This window comes from Alligator mississippiensis, chromosome 3 (genome assembly GCF_030867095.1).
Source record: "Alligator mississippiensis isolate rAllMis1 chromosome 3, rAllMis1, whole genome shotgun sequence".
In the NCBI taxonomy this organism is placed as follows: Eukaryota; Metazoa; Chordata; order Crocodylia; family Alligatoridae; genus Alligator; species Alligator mississippiensis.
Genome location: NC_081826.1, coordinates 251,085,722 through 251,107,571, shown reverse-complemented (window position 1 = coordinate 251,107,571; position 21,850 = coordinate 251,085,722). Strand labels below are relative to the sequence as shown.

At 40.8% G+C, this 21,850-nt stretch overlaps 1 protein-coding gene across 7 annotated transcripts in view; it reads left to right on the top strand.

Annotated features, from left to right (window-relative positions):
- Nucleotides 1–2,579: 2,579 nt before the first annotated feature.
- The window catches only part of CCDC125 (coiled-coil domain containing 125), a 28,942-nt gene continuing 9,671 nt past the window's right edge, over nucleotides 2,580–21,850 (top strand). The window contains exons 1-9 of one of the 7 annotated variants that reach the window (XM_019482873.2): nucleotides 2,580–2,676; nucleotides 4,329–4,694; nucleotides 6,382–6,440; nucleotides 6,978–7,064; nucleotides 7,892–7,969; nucleotides 10,405–10,490; nucleotides 14,366–14,448; nucleotides 18,037–18,152; nucleotides 19,507–19,611. In XM_019482873.2, the coding sequence (XP_019338418.1) occupies nucleotides 4,373–4,694; nucleotides 6,382–6,440; nucleotides 6,978–7,064; nucleotides 7,892–7,969; nucleotides 10,405–10,490; nucleotides 14,366–14,448; nucleotides 18,037–18,152; nucleotides 19,507–19,611 (936 nt within the window). In that variant the 5' untranslated portion in view covers nucleotides 2,580–2,676; nucleotides 4,329–4,372. The other 6 variants (XM_014595416.3, XM_019482857.2, XM_019482853.2 and 3 more) reach the window with 6 other exon arrangements.

Here is a 21,850-nt window from a genome sequence, read left to right as displayed (position 1 = left end):
TGCAAGTGTAGTGTGAAGCATTATGAAAGTGTTTGTATCGCACTTAGCAGATACCTTAAGGTTCTTTAATCTATATCCGGACTTCAAGCCTTCTAGATACTGTTCTTTCCAGTGTTTATCAATGCTGCTGCTTAATTGTGTAGAGAAGAGAGAACCTTTTGGACTCTGTTTTTCTGCCTGATTCTTTTCTGCCATTCAACCTTAGATCGCCTGTGAAGTAAGGAGTTGAATTTGTGGCAGTGCAGCCTATCAACCAACAGTCTGGCCTGACAGCATTTTTTTATTTGGAAGTATAATTAAAAATATATATGCTCATAACATGAAATACAGCATACAAGTCCTTATGTACCACTTTGAAAAATTGCCTCTTATTACCTTTGTATGTTGAACACCAAGCATTGCTTTTCATTTACCTCGTGTCTTGGGGATCCAGGACAGAAAAACTTGATAATGGAATTGGTCTGAACATTGGATCAAGAGCAAGTGGTCCCATCATTCATAAGAAGGCGGGGTAGAAGTGCACCTTGTAGGCTGAATTTTGGAGAGAGTGAAGCACAACTTGTGGGACTAGGGATGGGGGGGGTCACCTGGAGTCCCTTGTGTGTGATATTCATTTGTTCACATCTGGTCAGAGCCCACTGAACAAGTTGGTCTATAAGGTGCCTCTACCCTGATTTGAGGCTAAACACCTTTCTCAGTGAGTTGCTTTTCAGGGTGATTGTTTGAATGAGAAAGGAGGGGGGCACAACTAATTTAGGCCCCTGCTACATCTATGCAATTAATTGGCAAACGGGCCATCAATTTAGAGGGGCCATGGTGCAAAGTCATGATATTCAATTAACTGGCTAATCTCCCATAAAGGTAGGCCATCAGCACAGGCTCACGACTGGTCAGTGCCAACAGGACGCAGCCAGCTGGAGCAAGTGTAACACCCCCAGGTTTTCTAGAGGTGGAAACGTTCGTATATGGGCACGGGGTGGCGACATTAGTCAGGGAGGCACGGAAAGCGGAAGGAATAGTGGGGAAATGGGCAAAGTACTGGGGAGGCAGAGTTCTGAGGGCATGGGGAATATTTGGAGAAAGGTGGACAGGAATGTGGGCAGGAAAACCATTGCAGCATGTGGATAGGCTGGTGGCATTCGTCAGGGCAAAGGGTTTGGTCAAATTGGGGCTGGAAGGACTACAAAAAGCAAGGGTGATTTTCAACACAATTAGGGAGAAAGATGGGTTAACAGACGGGGATTTGGCATGGGAACAGGTGAGGTGTGTGGAAGGGAATAGAAGATGCAAGGTGGAAAGGGATTCATAGGGAAATAGTGTGGTGTACAGTTAGGCAGGTGCTATCAGTCAGGGAAGTACTATACCTATGGGGGCTGGTGAGATCAGCGGAGTGTCCGAGGGAGTTCTGTACGCAGGAAGAAACGGTACATCATGTTTTTTGGGAGTTCACGTTTGCAAGAAGGGTGTGGGGAAGAGTAGGGACATTTCTAAGGGTGATAGGGTGGGCACAGGGGGTTTCATATGAAAGTGCAGTGTACAGACTGGTAAAACAAGGAGAGAGGCAATGGGAAGTATGGGTGATCTTGATGGGAATGAGGGTGGCATTATGGAAAACGAGATGCTTGTTGGTAGGGAAGAGGGTATACTTCACACAAAGGGAATGTGCACAGCTAAGGTATTATGAGATTAAGGACTACATAAAGGGAAAGGGAGAAAAGGGCGAAGGGAGTAGGGTATGGCAAGGCGTTGGGTGGCAGGAATTATTTCAGCTGGCTGGGATAGGGTAAGGGTAGGGAAAGAAAAGGAGAGAGAGAGAAGAGAAAGGAAAAGCGTCGGGAAGTAGGGAAAGGAAAAGCGTCGGGAATCGGGGAAAAGAGGGAAAAGGGAAAGGTGAAAATGAAACATCGGGAAAACAGTAGTACCAAGACAAAAATAAAAGTGAATTGTGTGTGTTATAATTAAGGAATTATGGAAACGTGTTAAATGCAAATAAAATGGAGGAAAATACGAGACCGCGTGAAAAGACTGTTACAATACATCCTCATATTTTACAATGTTTAAAGTGTCCCAAGAACCTGTATGAGAAAAGAGCAAAAATGTATTGTCATGGATTGACTTGATGATCATGTATAAAGAGGATTCGGTGATCCAACTGTGGAGAAATTGTGATTGGGAAAGGGGACAGGAGTCCCCACGATTGTGTTATGAATTATGGTTTTATATACGATATTGATTTTCTGTGAAATATTGACAAAAGGAGAGGGTGTGGAGAGAATTATATATATTTTTTTTTAATTAAGAAAATATAAAAGGTGCAACACCCCCAGAAGTACGGAGCGGGGATATGGACACGCTACCTTTTGTGTCGCAGTTCTTGGAAGTTTCTGTTTTGGCTGGAACTTTCAAGTTTTTGTTGCTTTAATTGGAAAAAAAAGGTGCAACACCCGCAGGCCTGGTTTCTCTCCAGCTTGCAGGTGTGGCAGGGCCCTGAGGTTTGCCGTCCACGTCTACCCCTCCTCCTCCAAGCACACTTGCACCCCGAGGCGGCCCGCGCGTGTCCACGGCCTCCCTGCCCGGGAGAGGCGGCGGCGGCGGCCCCGCCCGGCCCAGGTGCGGCCCCGCGGGGCGGAGCCGGGGCAGTGCCCGGCGGCCGGAGCGCAGGTTGGCGGGTCGGAGGTAGGAGGGCTCTGCCCGGGCAGCGGGGCTCCTACCTTCCCGGCGCCGCGCGAGCGGATGCTGCCGAGGAGCCTTGGGACCCCCGCCCCTTGGCTTCCCGCGCGGGCCCGGCCCTGCCCTTCCCCTCCCCGGGCGGGGGCAGCCATGAGGGCGGCTCGGCGCGCTCCGGCGCCAGCTCCCCTCCCGGCTCCGGGGCGTCGTTGCTGCTGCCGCTGCTTCCGGCTTGGCGGGCGGCAGCGCCGTCTTCGCCGGGGACTGTAGCCGGGCAGTCAGGCCCATTTGAAAGGCATTTCTCATTTTCTTCTTCTTCTAATGCCATGTCTCCTAAGCCGCCCTGAGCTTCCTTTGTGGGGGGCGACCTGCCCCCCTGTTTCAGGGGAAAACTGACCTGTTTCGGGGGAAGACTTGCTAGTCAGCTCAGCTAATGAAGGCCGATCCGCAGAAGACTTAAGGCTAGGTTTTTAGATGGGTCTTTTCCAGTCTTAATTGCTGTGCCTGGCGCACAGGTGATGTGGGCGAGGGCTCAGCGGAGGTGCCTGGGAGATGAATGGGGACCCTGCTCTGAACTGAACCAGGAGCTTGGTCGTCCCAGCACCACTTACCTTGTTTAAAACTGAGAGGTAAACTCGGAGGGAGGGATGTGATTTAGAAATGTGTGTATGCCTCTAGTTGCGGCTAGCGAAGTAATAGCTGTTATGAATGCAGCTGATTGGGGAAAGTTTCAAAAGGCCACAACAATATAAATGGAATAAAGATGCTTCAGGAGTGAGGGAAGGATAAAAAAACAAAAATCTGTTTTATAAAGGTTCATTTGATTTTACAGCTCAGTACTAAGGATTGTCAAACCTTTGAAATTGCAGTGGTGCCCCATCTTTCCTGCTTGCAGGCAGGCTGAGTGGGGCCAGGTCCATCCGCTGGCCAGATCAGGTCAGTGGGCCCAGTACAGCCAACTGGGTATATTAGGCCCTGTCCAAACCATATCTATGCACCTAGGTAGGGCCCCCTGCTCAACCCAGCTGCATGTAAACAGGGCCCAATCCCTCAGCATGGGACCAGTCTGGCCCAGGCTGATGCAGCCAGGGAGCACTGCGGGTGTTAATTGATGCCACTCCCTACTGCTAAATTTCTGGACCCATAGGGAGACCTTTGGACTAGATTAAATAGCTCTGCAGGCCAGGGATTGAGGGTGTCCAGTTTGAACTTAATTCCATCTAAAGCCATTATACTTGAAGTTTGGAAGAGATTTATTTTTATATTCGATACAAATTATCTGTTTATGCATAAAGTACATGCTGAACACAACTGGACAGGTCTCTTGTACCCAGTTAATTGTGAACAGTGCTGCTTCCTTTAAGTAAAGGTTGGGTGTGTTCTCTCTCGCTTTGTTGGCAGAGATTGGAATGCAGGTATGCATTTATTTATTAGAAACATCCTGTGAACAAAGTCAAAATATTTGCTGCTTCTGTTTCAGTTGTTTGTTTAATGTTAATTCTAGTTCCTGGAATTTGTCTTCCATACCTAGCAGCTAATTTTATGGGAGACGGTGTAAATTTTTGTAGTCTCTTTTTATGCGCAACAGACGTTTTCTGCAATCCTGAACATGCTGGTCAGTGGTGCTCTGCTACTTCATCTGAACATCTTATTCCTTTCAGAATAGAAATACACATTTCTGAGGGAACTGCTGTTGAAGTTGACAATGAGCGAGGTGCTCACTTTACAGGAAAAGCAAGAGGATGAGGAGGCAGAGGAAAGTGAAGATGACATGACATGTGGAGACTTGGGAAATGGACTTGGAAGAAGACCTGGTGGTGTCTATGAAACAGGTGGTTTAAATGTGCACACATTTAGATCTAGGAAAGGTTCTGATAAGATTTTCAGCCCTTTTCTCTCCAGGAAGAAAATGGAAGAAAATGATGTGGCTGTTTTTCACTGTTCAAAATGTAATGGGTTATATGATGTTTCATCCAAGAAGTTTGGAATAATTGGAGCTGCTAGTTTCAGCCGACAAAATAGCTCTGGTAAGACTCATTACTAATTAATTTTTTGTCTTGAAAGTATCTTTGTGTATAAGATTGAGGTAGTATTCTACTTTACAGTTGTGGGGTATGCTTATATATAAAATATTTTGAGAATGAATGAAAGGTTCCAAGACACACAGTGTTTGCATAATATCTTGGTATCTGGTATGATTTTATAAGTAAGTGTTGTGTTGTCTTATAGACTTATGTCTGGTGACTGTAAAGTTAAGGTTGCCTTTAAAAGAACGCAAATGTTTAAGAGCTGTTATTATACTGCCTGTATCTTGGTTCTTATGCTGCTAGCCAATGCCTTGATACTTTTTATAAAAAGTATCTAGACTGATATATATGACTATGTAAACTGATGTAAAAAGTGTTAATTTTAATTAGACTTTTGTGAATTGATTTGATATGATAGATACTGAAGTGGTGTATGCATGTGCAGCCAAATCCATTGAGCTACAATTTCAGTTGTCTGCTGAAATGGTCTCTCCCTTCACCTCCTTCAAAAGCTATTGACAATAGGGGTGGAAGCTATGTTAGATTTTATTTCTTCCAGCTACCAGTCTGTGGCCCTTCCTTATGTGGAATGGACTTTGCTTTCCAAAGTTTGGTACAGAAGCAGGAAATTGGGAGGGGAAGGGAGTGACTCTTTTCTTTCCTTTATTTAGAGTGGATGTGTAATGACGCAGTCCTGTTCAACTTCCTCATGGCTGTGCTTTGTTTATATTTATCACCTCTTGGATTGTATCTTAGTTTTCAGCTAAGCATTAAGCCTCTTGATACATAATTGGGATTATAGTGCAGCCACAATCTCAAAGTTAAAAAGGTTACTCTATCATTTCTTACTACTTTGTCCCCTGGGTGTCAGTATTTTTTTTTAAGCTATTCCTTCTTATCTGCAGCCCTAGTTTTTTCCCCTGTGGTCTTGTTTTTGATTTTTATCCCTGCTGCCTTCCACTTCACATGGCAAACCATCACAGATACTTACTCTTTTCCTGTGTTGTTAGCAGAATGTGTGGGAAATTTATGGGAATAGAACGCTTCCAGTTAGTTTTACTTGGCTTGTGTTGGCACTCTGCCTAGACCTCTGTCATATAATGAGCTCAGGCAAATGGATTTGGGCACATGTGGCTCCATGTTGAATTCAGCAGGGCTTTGATTGTGGAACTCAATGCAGGTTCAGGGCCTAGAAGAAAATCAGAGTCCACAGAAACCACCTGGGATCTGTATTTGTAAAAGGGAAGAGTACTCCCCATCACATATTTCAGTACAGACAGCTTGCATAAGACCAGCTTGCAGAACTGAGATTTTGTGAACACCTGATGTCTTATTTTTTAATTGCTAAAAATCTAAAACAATACCTTTTAAATATGTTGAAAAAATATTTTAAAATGAAACGTTTTTGGGGCTTTCTTCTGGGGGAAAAACAGGGTTTCGGTTGTTCATATTTCTTTAGGGCTGTGTTTTTTTTTCTAACTTGATTGTTTTGCAACTGAAATATTATTATAAATTAGTTCATACGTACAGCTTTATTGTATGTTTAATAATTTTTATTTAGCCTCAGAAAAGTACAAAGACTGATTTAATAAGGCTGTAATGCTGTCTTACCAATGTAAAGATAAAGAAACCTAAGAAAACAATGGGAGTTCTGTGAATGTCTTGGTGTCTTATCAATTTAATACAGAGTCTAATTCTGAAGTGCCAAATGAAGAATTAAAGCAGCACCTTCGAGACGCTCTAGAGGTTAGTACTAATCCCAAGTGTGCTGCTTTTGAAGTCTGTATTTACTGTATTAAAACAGAGTGCAATGTTTTATTTGGAGATCTAGAAATACTCAAAGATCCCCAGATAAACATGGGCTCTGCAAATCAGAGAGCTAGTTTGGAGTCATGGTCTAGTAATGTCCCATGAGCCATCCAGAAGCACAAAGTTCACTGGAACTGTAGCAAAATTAAAAGAAGTGAGCAGAATATAGCACACACACAGCTGTCTCAGAACAAATAATTGACCATGGGAGTGACAACTGCAAAATACAGTAACTTATTTTCAAAATACATTTGCAGAGAATACAAAGATTACTTAACTGTGTATTTTTAGTATAGGTTTCACTTTAATGTGCACTCTCACTATTGTTAAGTAATTGGAAACAGGCTTTAAAACATAATAGGAAAAGATTATTGCTTGAAAAGGTCACATTTGATGATAAATTCTGCTGTAGTTGAAACTTAAGAAAATATCTTGGCTTTTACTCACTGTTTTCTTTTTTTTTCTTTACCCAAGGAGATAGAGATCTTAAAAGTTGAGCTGGAAACATCACAAAGACAACTTGAAGGAAAAGGTGAAGCATTAAGAATTCTACAAAATATGGTAAGAACTATTTTAAAATCAGTGGTGTTTATTTAAAAATAAATAATAAAAAGCTAAATTAAAGAACAAGGTTTTAATTTTAAAGCATTGGCAACGTTTGTAGTGTAGGGGGGGTCAGAGCTTGGCCTGGAGCATGGACTGCTTCCAGCGCAGGCTGCACTGCTGGCACTGACAATTCTCCCCACCATCTGACCCAAGTGTGGGCGTAACCATCAACTGCCAAAGTGCCACAGAGGAACCCCAGCTCCAGGGGCCAGATAAAATGGCTCTGTGGCCTGGATTTGGTCTTACACTATGGGTTGCCACCCCTTGCTATGAGAACTACTCAGTTAGCAACTTTAATATATTAGCATCTGTTAATTTTTCTATGTGGCAGTTACAGAAAGCGGCAAACTCTATAGTCTGACCATATCCCTCAGCTGAGAGGTACTCTTAAACCCAGCTGCAATATAGTTAACATTTTTAGAGGTTTGTGTGCTGCTTTTGCAGGAAGCAAGGTTTTTTTAGGTGCTGTTAGTCACATATGTAAGGTTTTGTCTTTTGTAAGTCATCTGAGCTAGTGATCCCAGCTTTCCCAAAGGATGTACTTATATGCTAGTGAGTTCCAGCCTTCACTTTACAAGTTTTAGATACTGGAACTTAAAATCATATATTCCAATTCTTACCTTGCTTTCTTTGCCCTTAACCAGTACGTGAACTAGTCATATTTTAATTATTATTTATGAGCCTAGTTTTGCAACTCCAGATGATATAAAATAATACAATGACTTAATTAGTTTATAAAGCCTGAGGCTTGACTATATCAGCTTCTTCTTTTTTTTTTGCAGGCTGTGTTTAATAAAGCCACTAGTCATACAAAGGCAATGCTTCAAAAAGCTGAGGAAGAAAAGAGAACTTTAGAAAAGGTAAATGTACAGACATTTCTTTTCCTGCTGAGATCTGCTACATTATTTTATAATGAATAGATGGTCTTGCTATTTTGGGGCATAATACAGGTCTTAGTTTCTGCTTGGATTTGACTGATGGTGGTTCTGTCCTTGTAGCTGTAAGTGGCAGTGTTAATTTATTGCACTTAGGTTTGAACAACTTTTACCCATGATGATTTACAAATAATGTATTAGACTGTCTTAAAGAAATGAGAAAAGAGTACTGTGTTTCCAGTGGGTTTACTTTGTGCATTTAATGAGACTTGATAGTAATTTACATTATTTTTCAAGTAAAATTACTTATGCTGGGATTATTTGATGTACCAAAATTCCAGTTATTTTAAACGAGTTGGGCACCCATTTCCTTTGAAAACCCCACTTTTAAACAGTGTCCACTCTTTTGTTCATGGACTTTTTTCCTATTAAAAACAGGAGAATATAATTGCAGAAGGACTTTAGGGCACGTGATTTACCCTCTTCAGTCTGAGAATACTTTCAATATTTATGTTTTTATTTTTTTATTAAATGAATTTGTATCGCTGCAGTCAACTGTTAAACTTGTATCTATTGGTGTTTCTAGGTAATGTTACCAGGTTGTAATGCACAATGTCAAATATGTGAACAGTTTACAGATACATAGGTAGGAATTAGACAAGTGCGAAATATTGCATTTGGATATTAACATGGAATTTTCTTCTATCTGTAAGAACTGCATATGAGAATTCATGCAGTACGTTTTGTACAATAATATACAAAATGTACAAATGAGACAGCATTCCACCTGACTAATACAGGGATCAGTAACCTATGGCCTGCAGGCTGGATCTAGCCTGAAAAAAATCCAGTCTAGCGCTCAAAGGTCCAATCTGGCATGGGGGATCAGTGGCATAGAGCTGCATGATGCCATCTATCACCTCTGGAGCGCTCTCTTTTGCTGCAGAGCCTGCTGCACTACCCTCACTGCAAAGGGGTCAGGGATCTACAGCAAAAATGAGTGCAGGCACCTGACTGGCCCCTGGAGGGTGATGGGTAGAGACTTCCAGCTCACAGCCACAGCCTGATCTCAAGTTCCAGCCATGCTAGCAAAAGGCTTTTGATCCCTGGAATGAAGTATAGAACAGTGATTCTCAACCAGAGTGTTGGAGCACTCTGGTGTGCCACTGGATCTTTTGAAGGCTACCATGAGATGTAAGGTTACAAGCCATTGGTAAAGAAACTGTATGAATGCATGTGGAAAATGACTGAATTAACTTCCTCAACAAACTGTAACTAGCCTAAAGATCTTTCCAGGCTAAAAATAACTCAAAAAACCATACTATAGCAATTAGTGTGTGGCATAGCAGGATCTTGGGCATTATTTAAGGTTTTAGTATAGTTAACAACTACACTGAAGGTTCTGTTGATTTGATCTAAGCCACCAAATTAAATTACTATTTAAATCAGCAAGCAGGAATCATTAAAAATGTAAGCATTTTAAATCTGTTTTTGCACTTTTATTATTTAGTTGTTCTTCAAAAAGAATTTATTGCTTCTTAAAGGTTAATACTATATATAGTACTTGTTAATCAGGAAGACGCATGTAATCTATACATACACAATAAGTTTATATATCTTGATGCAGTTATTCAGAATTTTATTATGTTGGAACATATATTGATAATTTTTAGTAAATAAGAAATATCTTACTTTGTATGTCAAGTTGCACATGATTGGAAACTAAGGACTTGTTTTAAAGTGCACATAACTAGCTTTTTAGAATTGCTACATAACACTTAGTGCTAGATACAGAAAAAAGTGCCTTTTATTAATTTTGTTTTGCATCTGTAAGTAAATGATTTATTAAACAAACAAAAGATTTAAATAATTTCTTTAAGTAAAAACATCCAACTACAAATTGGGTGGTTTATTTCAGTTAAGTTTAAATCTATTTCTGATCTGTTTTTTTAAACTCAACCAAAATAAGCCTGGTTTAAATCAAATAAGTGTCCACACAGACTTCTGCAGTAGCTTGACTAAACGAGTGTATTTTAGTATCTGAAGATATTGCAAAAGACCTCCCTATACTTCACAAATGAATCTAGAGCCTACCTTTAGATGCTTTCTATAGGATTAGTTTAAGTGTGTATATATTTATTGCTCCTATTTTGATGATTTTACAAGACTAGTTAGGAATTAACACTTAAGTTTTCTAAGGCAAGTACTTCTTAAATTGAATCTGAGAATTACTGGGTAGGTTAGTGACTAACTGGCACCTTGCAGAGTAGAACTGAACTCTGACATTAAGGGAGACAGTGCTGAGAATTAAGTAGCTGTTTGGATAAAAGAGCTAAGTGTAGGGGGAGACATGTTTAAAGTTACGTTATGATGTTGTCATTCTTATAATGGACCATTGCTGTGGCTTTTTTTTTCTCTAGGAAATAAATGCTTTGCAATGGGAGATTGAATATGATCAGGATCGATTTAAAAATGTAGAAGAGACATGGACAGAAAAATATGATAGGTATTTGAATCCAATTATGTAATCTTCCATCTTTTTAAGTAATAGTAAAATCCCTGTAATCTGGCATGAGTGATGAGTGGGGGTTGCCAGGCATCTAAAAATGCCGGTTCCTGAGGAGTGCAGGTTTCTGGACAGATGTGGAGCAGGGGTTGAAAGTGAGGGTGGCGGTGGCTGCACATGGAGCAGTGGCAGAAGTGGGTGGTGGTGGCTGCTGCTGCAAGCTTCCCTCCTCCCCTGTGTCTGGTCGGCCAGCTGGAAATTCCAGATAGTAGAATGCTGGATGACAGGGATTTTTGCTGTATCTTGTACACATCTTAATTATAATCGGTGCAGTCATATGAGAGTCTCTGGGGGTTTTTGTTTGTTTGCTTTTTCTAATTTCATTCTGGATCTCAGAAAATATACCAGTCCTCTCTAGTAGCCTAGTCATGCCTATTTCTTTGGGTTTTTGGTTTTTTTTAATTGTAAGACCAGAATTGGTAATTGTTAATTCCCTATTCTTACTTGAAAATTTTATTCTGTATCAAGTGACTTTGCCGGTGTGAGTTTTCAGTTCAGTCTGACTAATTTGTCCTACTAGCTGTTTGGCTTCAAACTGCTCATTCGTTTGTTCTTTAATGAAAAATAGAAAATAGTGCTGCTACATGCATTCATGTGGAAATATCACATAGTGATTAATGACTGCTTGTTCTATTTTTTACATTATGTATGAGTAAGAGTAGAGCTCAAGTGAAATGTGATACTCCTACTTGATGACAGTTTTAAATAAGAGTTGTTTACTGATGATGGCAGTTACTTGGCAGAGTATGCCAAAAATGCTATATCAGTAACACACTAGTGAACAATGATGAGCAGTAACCAGGTTTTCTTTTGGTTTTTTAAACTTAAAAAAATGTAGCTGAAGTCCCAAAAAGTGGAGTAAGAGATTTTAGTGAAGACTATTTACATTTTTAAAATGAGCATAGAACAAGTGGGTAAAAACATGGAAATGAGTTGTTTTTAAGTTGTTTTTTCCTTATCGCTTTTCTAGCAAAGTCAGCATTATCAGCAGCGTTCCCTTACACTCATGAGTTCATTCACCTTTGCAAAAAATATTCTGATGTTTGAAACAACTGGATAAGAATTGTGTATCTTTGTATTTCAGCTACGTAACCAAAAGGAGTCTTCTGCTCATCAGCAGGGATCCTGGTTCTCTCTCTCTAAAAATCCCAAATACTGTAATTTAAAAAAAAAAAAAATCCCGAACTCTGATTTTAAAACGCTCCAAGTCCTCATTTTTCGGTGATTAGAATGAAACACAACACTGTGTTAAAAGTCAATGCACACAATGTTTTATCGATGTATTTACATTTTTAAAGTATTTTTGGAAGCCTACCAATGCCTCAATCCAATATAATAAAATTAATTCTAAATAGTTATATATTTCAGGGGGTTGATATTTGTTTTTTTTACCATGGAAAATCGGCTCCCCTGCCCCCTTCTCACTCAGACGGTGGTCCAGATGTGGCTTCCCCTTTCCCCCCAAACTTTACAAAGCTGAGTAGCCCTGATATGCTGTTGTCTTGCCCCTGCCCATTTCGTTGCCCATCATTCCCAAGCCACAGTCCTCCCCCCCCCCCCCCCCCACCCCCAGCCGTGCCGTGCCGTTGTTGCTTGCTCCTGACCCACAGTCCTCTATTCCCCTGGTGCCCCTCACTTCCAACCCGCAGGCCCCCATCCCTGCTAGTGCTCATCATTCCCAAACTGCAGCCTCCAGTCCCCACCACTGCCCCTCACTCTCGACCCCACAGCTCTTATCTGTGCTGGAGCTCCTCACTCCCAACCTGCAACCCCCATGGCCGTGCAAGCGCTCCTCACTTCCAACCCACAGTCCCCTGCTGCCCCTCACTCCTGACCTGCAGCCCCCTGGCCCTGCTGGTACCCTTCACTCCTAACTCACAGGCCCTGCTGGAGTGGGGGCCCCCAGTTGCCCCCTTCCCATGCAGACTCACAGGATGGTGGTTTGCAAGACACAGTGGGGACAGCCTCCAGCACGAGATGCTTGCAGCACACCTCGTGCATAACTACAGGCAGTGACTGGGGCACCACACGCTGCTCTGCGCCCCTGGCTGGGGCTGGGGTGCAACGGGGAGGACCAGCGCCATACTCCAAAGCAGCAATGTGAAACAGAGTGTGGCTCTGGTTTGGCCATGCTGCAGGCAGAAAAAGCAGGGTGAGGAACTCCAGGTGAGGCTCATGCAGGCAGTGGCGGCACGAGTCTGATCCTGGCATGGGCTGAAGGAAGGAGGAGGGGATGTCTATGGCACACCCACCCTGGGCTGGGGCTTCTATGCTGCACCAGGTGGCCTGACTATGGCCCCCCAGGCCAACCTGCCCCTGACAACATGGGCACTGGCACCTATTGTCACTGGCCTGGTGACGCAGCTCCCCACTGCCCCTGCTCCCAAAAGACCTTGCCACCCCCTTTCCCTGCTGGAGGCGCAGACAGCTCTGGGCAGGCCCTTTTGGCAACAGTATGGAGCTGGGTTCACTGGCAGCTGCCTGCCCTGTCACAGCCCCCACTCCTGGACACCTCCCACCAGCGCCAGCAGGCACCTATCCCCTCCATACATCTCTGCCACCCTTTCAACCCCACCCACTGTAGACTTACCTGCATGCAGCTGTCGGGGCCGCTCTCATCACACTGCCTGGCTGTATGCTGACCACATGCATGTGCACATGCAGATGCACATGGCACCCCCTGCCTCCAGTCATCCTTCTTCTGCTTTCCTGAGCCCCAAACAGCTTTTTGCAGGCTGGACATCTGCCAGCCCGTAACAAGAAACCTTCAGTTTTCTCCTTTAAGAGGAAAATCTGCTTTTTTCTGCAACAAACAGGAAAACCCAGATGCCTGTTCATCAGTTTACATATGACGGTTAAAAAAGTTATTTGCTGTATTTAAAACCTCTGAGATGTTCTGGGGAAAGACTTATTACAGTGTTAGGACAAATTGTGTAGAGATAGGTCTGCATCCCTTTGTTTTGGGCACAAGAATTATTTAAACACCAAATTAAATGCATTAAAATGTACGCTGCACATTTTCACCTTAGGAGCTGAAAATACAGGTGTGCTTTAAAGCTATATTTAAGGATATAGGACATTTTCCCTGTAAAAGGATAAAGTAATCTTGTAATAGACAAATGTGCCTTCCTATTAAACACTATAGGAAGTAAAGGGTTTTCTAACAAAAGATTTAAAGAGTCACAATTGCATGTCTTAATGACTGTTCATAACGACAATAGGATACTGATCTTCTGTAGTCTCTCTAGATAATGTGTTTTCAGGTATCCTTAAAAATCACAAATGTGTAAATATTAAGTATTTTTTAAAAAGCTTTGAAGGTACATTTTCATATTCTTAAAATATGTAATGAGGACTTATGTTTCTATTAAAATAGTGGGCTTATAAATATTAGCAAAATCTCCCACTAGAATTCATTGCCTCTTCTGATATGCTGTCATCATCTTGGTATCAAGGGTTTCTGTTCACCTTTCTCCTCCTCTCAAATGAATGAAAAGTAGTTCTCCATTACTTACTGGCTGCTGACCAGGTTTTTGTGGTCTTATATCTTCAATTTTTTAATATGTTCTTTGCTCCCTCATTGTTGTATAAAACTTTTCCACAAACAAGAAAGGAAACATTTTTGTCAAAAACACAAATGAAAAATTTTAAGATTAAAAAGTTTCTTTTATGTTTCTCTAGTCCTGATTATAATTTACAAGAATACTACATATAACATTTTAAGATGAGTGTGTATGTGGGCTTGTCTGTTAACTTGTGTGTCCATTTTAATAACTTTTTCAAAGGCAATAAAACTCTGTTTCCAACTTCTACAGGATATATTGTGAAAATGCAGCTCTTAAGGAAACTTTGAAACTGAGAACAGATGAAGTTAAAGTTCTTAAATCTGAAAATACAAGTAAGAAAGTGCAAATTTTCTTAGTAGTTTTACCTCTCTCAAAAATTAATCTTATCAAATCATGAAAAAGGATTTAACTGTTTTGATGCAGCTATTAGGACAGAAGCATAATCAAGGTACCTGTTTTTACCGGTTACACATGGGAATGCTTTAGCCTTAACTATACTACCAGTTAGAATTTGCCATACTTAGCAAATTATTGAATGAATTTTGAAGTTCCAGGAACCAATAACTAAAGACAGGAATTCACAACCTGTAACATGTAACTTCAGCAATGCTATTGTAGAGCTGAAAAAATACACTTATCCTGCAGCCTCTGCTTGATGACAGATTACTATATTCCATGGTTTTAGTGTTGTTTTTGGGATGTGGGAGGAAAGATGTTTACTTCTAAATTTCTGGCTGAATATGCTAAAGAGTAGTAATTCCTCACAAGGGGTTCCATTAGCAATAGACTGTGATATCTGAATGGATGCAATAGCTCAAACGAGTGTAATATTAAAAAAACTTTTTTTTTTCTTTTGTTCATGTTTAGGCCCCAAACCTCATCCTGACCCCACACCTAGCCATTTCCCCCAAAGTACTGTTGTGGGGGGGATGGCAGGGGGTATGTCATGGGATGGAAGTCAAGATGGTATTAAAGGGAATTGTGTGCATGTGAAAGACAGCATTACTCCTAGTGTAGAACTTTGTCACTCTTGGAACCAGTGGATTCTCATCCCATGATGGCTTTATGATGATCATCAGATTTGCTTTGTTTAATTTTGGGTGTGTAGATCTGTGTTTAACAGGTAGTGCTTGGAGATCTCAACTTACAGCTATATATGATTTTTATAAATGTATATGCATCTACAAATCGTATATGTATATACAATAGTAAGATATGAGTGTATAGGAAGGAAATGGACTAGGATGTAGATTGATATAAACCAACTAAATTTCAAACATTGATTTAAATCACTTTTATTTGGTTTTATATTTGGGTTTTTTGCCAGAGAAAAGATTGGTTATCATCATCTGGTACACATTTAATTGTGTTGATTTACTACTAAATGTAGCTTTTACACTAAAATTGATATTTATTGGTTAACCATCAATTTATTGTTTAACCATCAATACACATTACATATACCTTTTAAATAGTTACATAGTTTAACATACATTTATTCAGATTATTAATGTTTACTTTTCATTATGTTAAAAATGGTGAATGGTGTTTCCAATTTATTAGATTTAATTTTACTTCTGATTTCTGTCAAGGTTTGTTTGGAGTAAAATTGGAATTCAATTCATATACTAAAAACCAGCATCGTAATAAGAGATCACCCACAAAATCCTTGCCTTCTATTCACTTATTTGTTACACCTCTTCTTACTATAAAGTAGGAAATTCTGAAGGACTGCATTTTTAGAAGCAAGCTTAACTTTGACTTCTTTCTTTGACACTAACAGATTTTGGGAACAGAAGAATAAAGTGGAGATTTGTTTATTTTGCGTGTGTGTGTTCACATTCAACTGCTCTCTTAGAATATTATGAGAAAACTATGCAGTTGGCATGAAAAAGACAACAGTAATAATAATAATATTAGCAAGTGTGTCAGTAAACAAAATAACATTGTTTCAAATGAAACTGGTGCTTATAGTCCATCTTTTGGAAGATGGAGTAGAAATACAGTAAAATTGGGAGAGTATGAAAATAGCAAAAACAAGGTTTAAAAGTTCAGAGTTTAATTTAGAGCAAACTTTTACATCCAAGTACAAAATATAATAATTTTATTATATCATGTATTGCTGAATTATAAATTGTATGATATATAATATATTGAGTTATAATGATATACAAACCTACACGCACACAGAAATGCACATGTATGTATAGTGTAGCATAGATTTTTATCCCAAAGCATCCTGAAGTACTTCAAAATATGTAAAACCACTGAAAAGTGGCCACTTGAGGCAGTGGCTAGGCAAATGTGATAACAGTCCTGGGTGCTGACTTGAAGGGGATGCAGAAAAAAGCATCTGCTGCCAGCAGCCATGCAATCATAATTGTGATTGAAGCAGCAACCAAAGTCACTACTGTTCCTGTGCCCCAGGCACCTGTCTGCATCCTTACACTGCTGACTTGGACATAGAAGGCAATGTCTCCCTGTTATGCCGGATGCAGGGAGCCCAAGCAAGTCGGGGCAAACTCTTGTTCTTATGAACATCACCATGCAAGTATATATGACTTCCCAGGGAAGTGAGGATCCTAGTTTTAATAACTCAGCTAGAAGGCTTCCACTGCATAAACTGTAGGATACATAGGTTACTTATTTTAGAGCAGAGGATCTTAGACTGAAGTCTGTAGAGAGATGGATGGTAAAACTCTTTCACTTTATTTCCAGATATCAAAAAAGGTGCTAAATGTTTTCCATGCAATATTTTTCTAAGTTAACAATTACTGTAGTTGTAATTGGAACAAAAGTGATTGTGTGTTTCCCAAATAAGTGAAGAGGCATGTTGTGATATAATATCAGTGTTTAAAATACAGTTGTCTTTATGAAAACACTTCAGATTCTTGTCCTATAAGGAGGAAAGATTGCTGAGGTTTGAGACACTTTTTCTGGGCAGTTTCTCCCATATTTTATTATACCAAGGGCACACTTTTTTTCCAGATTGAAACTGGTGGCACTCTTACACCTGAAAAAGTGTGTGAGCATGTGTGTGTGTTTTTCAAAACATATCACATATTCCCATCCCCTACCAGAGGAAATCGTGCCAGTCCTGAGATGTACTCTTTAAAAAATGACACCAAACACATCTTTCCTTAAAGCAAAGGATTAATCTCTGTACCAGTGGTTTCAGCCTTTTTAACCTCAAGGTACCCATCCATAACTCTTGAATTTTGTAGCACCCCACCTAAAAATCACTGAGCTAGATCTAAATTCCAAAAAGATATGGAGTGGGGCCTTAAGGCTAAGGAAGTTGGGAATCGCTGATCTAGCTGGTGCCACTTAAGGGCAGTGGGGGAAGACCCTCGCCCTGCTGTGCCTTGCTCTTTCCACTGTCTGTCCCTTCCTGACCCTGTACCTCAGAGGGCACTGGGCAATCCCCTGCTGCTGAGGCCACTCCTGCAGGATCTCATGCGAGGGACCACCCTTGCGGCTCCTTCTGCGATTTAGGAGCATGGAGGGGCTGAGTCCAGCTGCAAAGTGTGGCTCTGTCTGTGTCCATCTGCTTGCAACAGAGCATGCTGCTGAGAGTGTGGGTTGGGGGATGGGATTGGAGCTACTTAGGGACAGGGAAGGGTAGGAGAAGGTGGCAGCGGCAGTGGCAGTCCCCAGGGGAGCAGCCACAGGTGACATTGGAGTAGCTGGAGTGGGGGAGGGTGCTGGATAGGGGAGGAGAGCATTTACCTCTGCCCAGGAGGAATCTCACAGTACACTTCTGTCACTTTTGCAGTACACTCAACATCAGCGTTCTAGGGAGTTTATGTATTCCTAACCTGATGTTTAAACACTCAAATGAGCTGCTTAATTTGTTAAGCGTAGTTAGGCATTGAGTGATTAGAATAATAATAAATTAATTTTAATGTTTGATTTCATAGTTCTGAGTCAGCAGCACTTGGAATTTCTTGCAATGCTTGATGTGAAACAACAGAAGGTTGTTCAGGAAAACATGTCTTTTAATAAAACTGGATTTACAGACATTACAGGTCTTGAAGTAAGTAGGAGTTTTCCTTTATCCCTCCCTTTTTTTTTTAATAAAGGTGGCTTAAAAGTATGTTTTGAGTTTGCTGAATTTGCTTACTATGTAACAAAGTTCTAGGAGACGGATTTCTTTCCAGTACATTCATTTGGATAATTTTTGAGAATACAATATGAGCTTTAAGTAGCAAATAGTAATGTGGGGCTTATCAGGTGGGCATGGCATGCCCTTACAGGTTTGCAATAGCAGCATCCAAACTTGAGCATTTGGATGCTTTGAGGCTACTTTCGGGAAAGAAGAAACATCAAGCTTGCCTGGTTATTACTCTGTCTTGAAGCTTAACATTTTTTCTTAACGAGAAAACAGATCAATTCCCTGAAAAGCTTATTAAAGTATAAATAGTCTGTTGAATCTTTTCTCTGTCCCCTTTCAGTTTGGTGGGAGCTGCTTTTGCAGCTGGCTCCTGGGCATTTGAAGCTGTAAATGGTCCACTGTCCTGTTTGTTATGCTGTAAATGTGGCAAAAACAGTGATGGCTACGAATCTAGTTTATATGATTTAAGGTCTGATGGATTTTTCAGAGATCATTTTGTAATGTATCCAAAACTGAATTTTCCAGGCTAAGAGAGGAAACATTCGCAAGGGCAATCATATGTTATTGCAAATAGATTCCATGCTCCCAAAAGTATTAATTCTAGCCTGGCTATGATGCAGTCCTTTCCTGATTCCTTTGTTATTCAGTTACTAGGGGTCCCATTTTCAGAAATATTCAGGAAGTTAAGATGAATTAGCTAAAGGTGAGAAGTTAAGGAATATTTGTAATAACGCATTAAAAATCCTATATGAGTACACTTATATGGAAGTAAAGTGGCTTTAGTTTGCTGCAACTTAATCTTCCTGCAGTAAATTAAATCTGTCACTTCTGAATGAGAAGTTTAAGTTTTATTGTACTTTAATGAACATTCCTTAACCTCACATCATTAGTTAATTATCTTAATTTTCCATGTAGATGAGCCTTGAATAGAGAATACCCAAATCCCCCTTCACCTCTCACCTTTGACATATTGCAGCAAGTCTTCAAACCAAGCACTGAATTGCCATAATGAGTATTATAGGCTTTATTGTAAATGGTTACGTATAAAGGAACTCAGGAACCACAACAAAACTAACGTTTTTATAAAGTGTATTTAGCAAATATCACTTGTCATATTTCAAGTTTAAACAGACATACATAATCACGTTTGGTTTCCTTGACCCCCACCAACCACTATGATCTCAGGGTATTTTTGCTTCAAACAGACTAGATTCTTTAGATTTTATTTTAATGTGAACATAGTTGAGTAACTGGTGTAATGCTTTTGAATTTGAAGTTGGCAGTTCTTGGAGCCTGCACCTGTAATCCTTCTGGAGAGCCCTGTTCCTGTGCCAAAATGTCAGCTGTAACTCGAAAGCAGCTCCTGCAGCTCAAACAAGAGGTAAGACAGTATTGCTTGGATGTAGAGCAGAACAGATGTTTCATTTTCATGAAAATATTCCAAACCAGCTGCTAGTTGGGCAATCAAAGGTATTTAAAAAACACAAAGTTTCAAAACTTCTGAAAATCAATATTTGTATGACCCACAGCACATACCAATAATAATCATAGTCTAGAAACTTTTGCTGTTTGACTAATGCTAGGTAGGGGAGTGAGGGGTTTTTTGGGGTTTTTTAGTAACACTTCCGTGCTGGCAGAAGATCCCATAAGTGCAATTGCACTGGCAATAAAGTGCTCTTTTGCTGTATAAGCTGTGAGGATTTGTTGGTATAGCCAACCTGTGAACCTTAGCTCTAGTGTAGACTAGATCAAAGCTGTAGTGTAGACTAGATCGTTTGATAGGGATGGTTTAGCAGCTGCTAGAAAATGAACGTGGATAGATATTGGGTAATATTTTTGCCTCCAAATCAGTATGGGACTTTTTTTTTCCAGCAATGATGTCAGGGGTGGGTTGTAGAATTGACATCTAAATTATCACACAGCAGTTTTCTGTTGAGTCTGATATGACCCTTTAAATCAGGATTATTGTATTTGGACTCTACACAATTTTCAGTAATCCATGAAAAATGTTTGTCTTAAATCAAAACTGCAGTCTTGTCATTCCCAATAGTTCAAGAATCCTGAATGAGGCTATAAAAATCATGAGATTAAAAATAGAAATGCAAAAAAACAGGCCAAAAATCATGATTTGATTTTAAATCTCCCTCCCCCTAGCTTCCCTGTTCAAATCAAGAAGCAAAGTCTACAATTTTACATATTTTTTTTTCCTTTTTAGGAATCACCTTCCACATAAATTGCAGTGTATTTTGAGAGGAAAAATCCAATATGTATCAATTAAAGCATACGTTTTGTTAATCTGTAATTTGTTATATTTATTTTTAATTTTTCAAAGGATAAGAAGTGGTAAATTTATTTTGCATTCTCCAAAGATATTATCCTTCCTCAAGCTTCTGTAGGTATAGGTTTGAAATTCCTATTCAAGTAGCAATGTTGAAAATAAGGACCCTGCTACACATGCAGGTAAAGGCATGATGTGGTCTAATATGCAATTCACATGATCACGCCTCCTGCTGTGCCACACGTACATGGCAGGAGGTGCAATTGTGGCATCACGCGTTAAATCCCATCATGTCTTATTGCTAGTGCAGGGGGAGCCCCATCCTAGGCTCCTACCACATCAGCAAGAAACAAGTTGCAGCAACCGGGAGCTCCACACAACCCCGGTGAGGGACTCACAGCCATAGGGGTTCCGCCTGCTCCAAGGGTGTATGAAACCCTCAGGGTGGGAGGATCACTGGGGATGCTGGAAACCCCTGGAGCTGGAGGATCGCCACCGAGGCAATTCTCCCCCAGCTCTGGGGGGGTGTGGGGAAACCCCTGGGGCTGGAGGATCACCCCTACAGCAATCCTCCAGTCCTGTGGTTGCCTGTACCGTTGTGGAGGGGAGAGTGCCCTGGAGTGATCCTCTGGTTCTGGGGGTTTCCCTGCATCCCCAGGGTGAGGGGGGGATCACTCCTATGACAGTCCTCCCACCCTGGCTTTTCACACATCTTGAGGGCTGGGATATTGCCTCAGCAGAGATCCTCCCACCATGGGGGCTTGCTAGGAGGTATGCTGCAGGGTCCCTGCACCTAGCTGTGGGGTGCTGCTGAGACCCAGAGTCCGTAGGTGCTGGGGCTGAGAGTCCCCAGTTGTGGGACTCCCAGCTCCTGCTACAACTGCAAATTAAATCTTGATAGCGACCAGCTATGTAGTTAGTACACATTTTCAAAGTCTAACTTGATAGCTGGTTGGAGCTTTGTATTGTGTAATAGCTACTTTGCACGTGTAGCTGGTCTCAAGGTAATACAATACTTGGAACATGTAAAAGGAGCCTAACTGATATCATGGCACTACTTTTACCTGAGTTGGTCCCATGATACTTTTTCATCAGTTTCTAATAATGTGATTCTTTTGCATACATACACAGCTATGGAATGATAGCAGTGCTGAGTACAAGTGACTTGTGATTTTCTTGGTACTCTTCAAGCTGTTCCAAAATTAAACAGTGCTACCATAAAGGCATAAGGAGCAGAGTACGCATATAAACTGTGATGGGGAGAGGAAGAATTTCATATCCTGCTTAATTTTTTTTTTAAGTGAGTTATTTGGGATGGTTTAAGAATGGCAGTCACACGGGA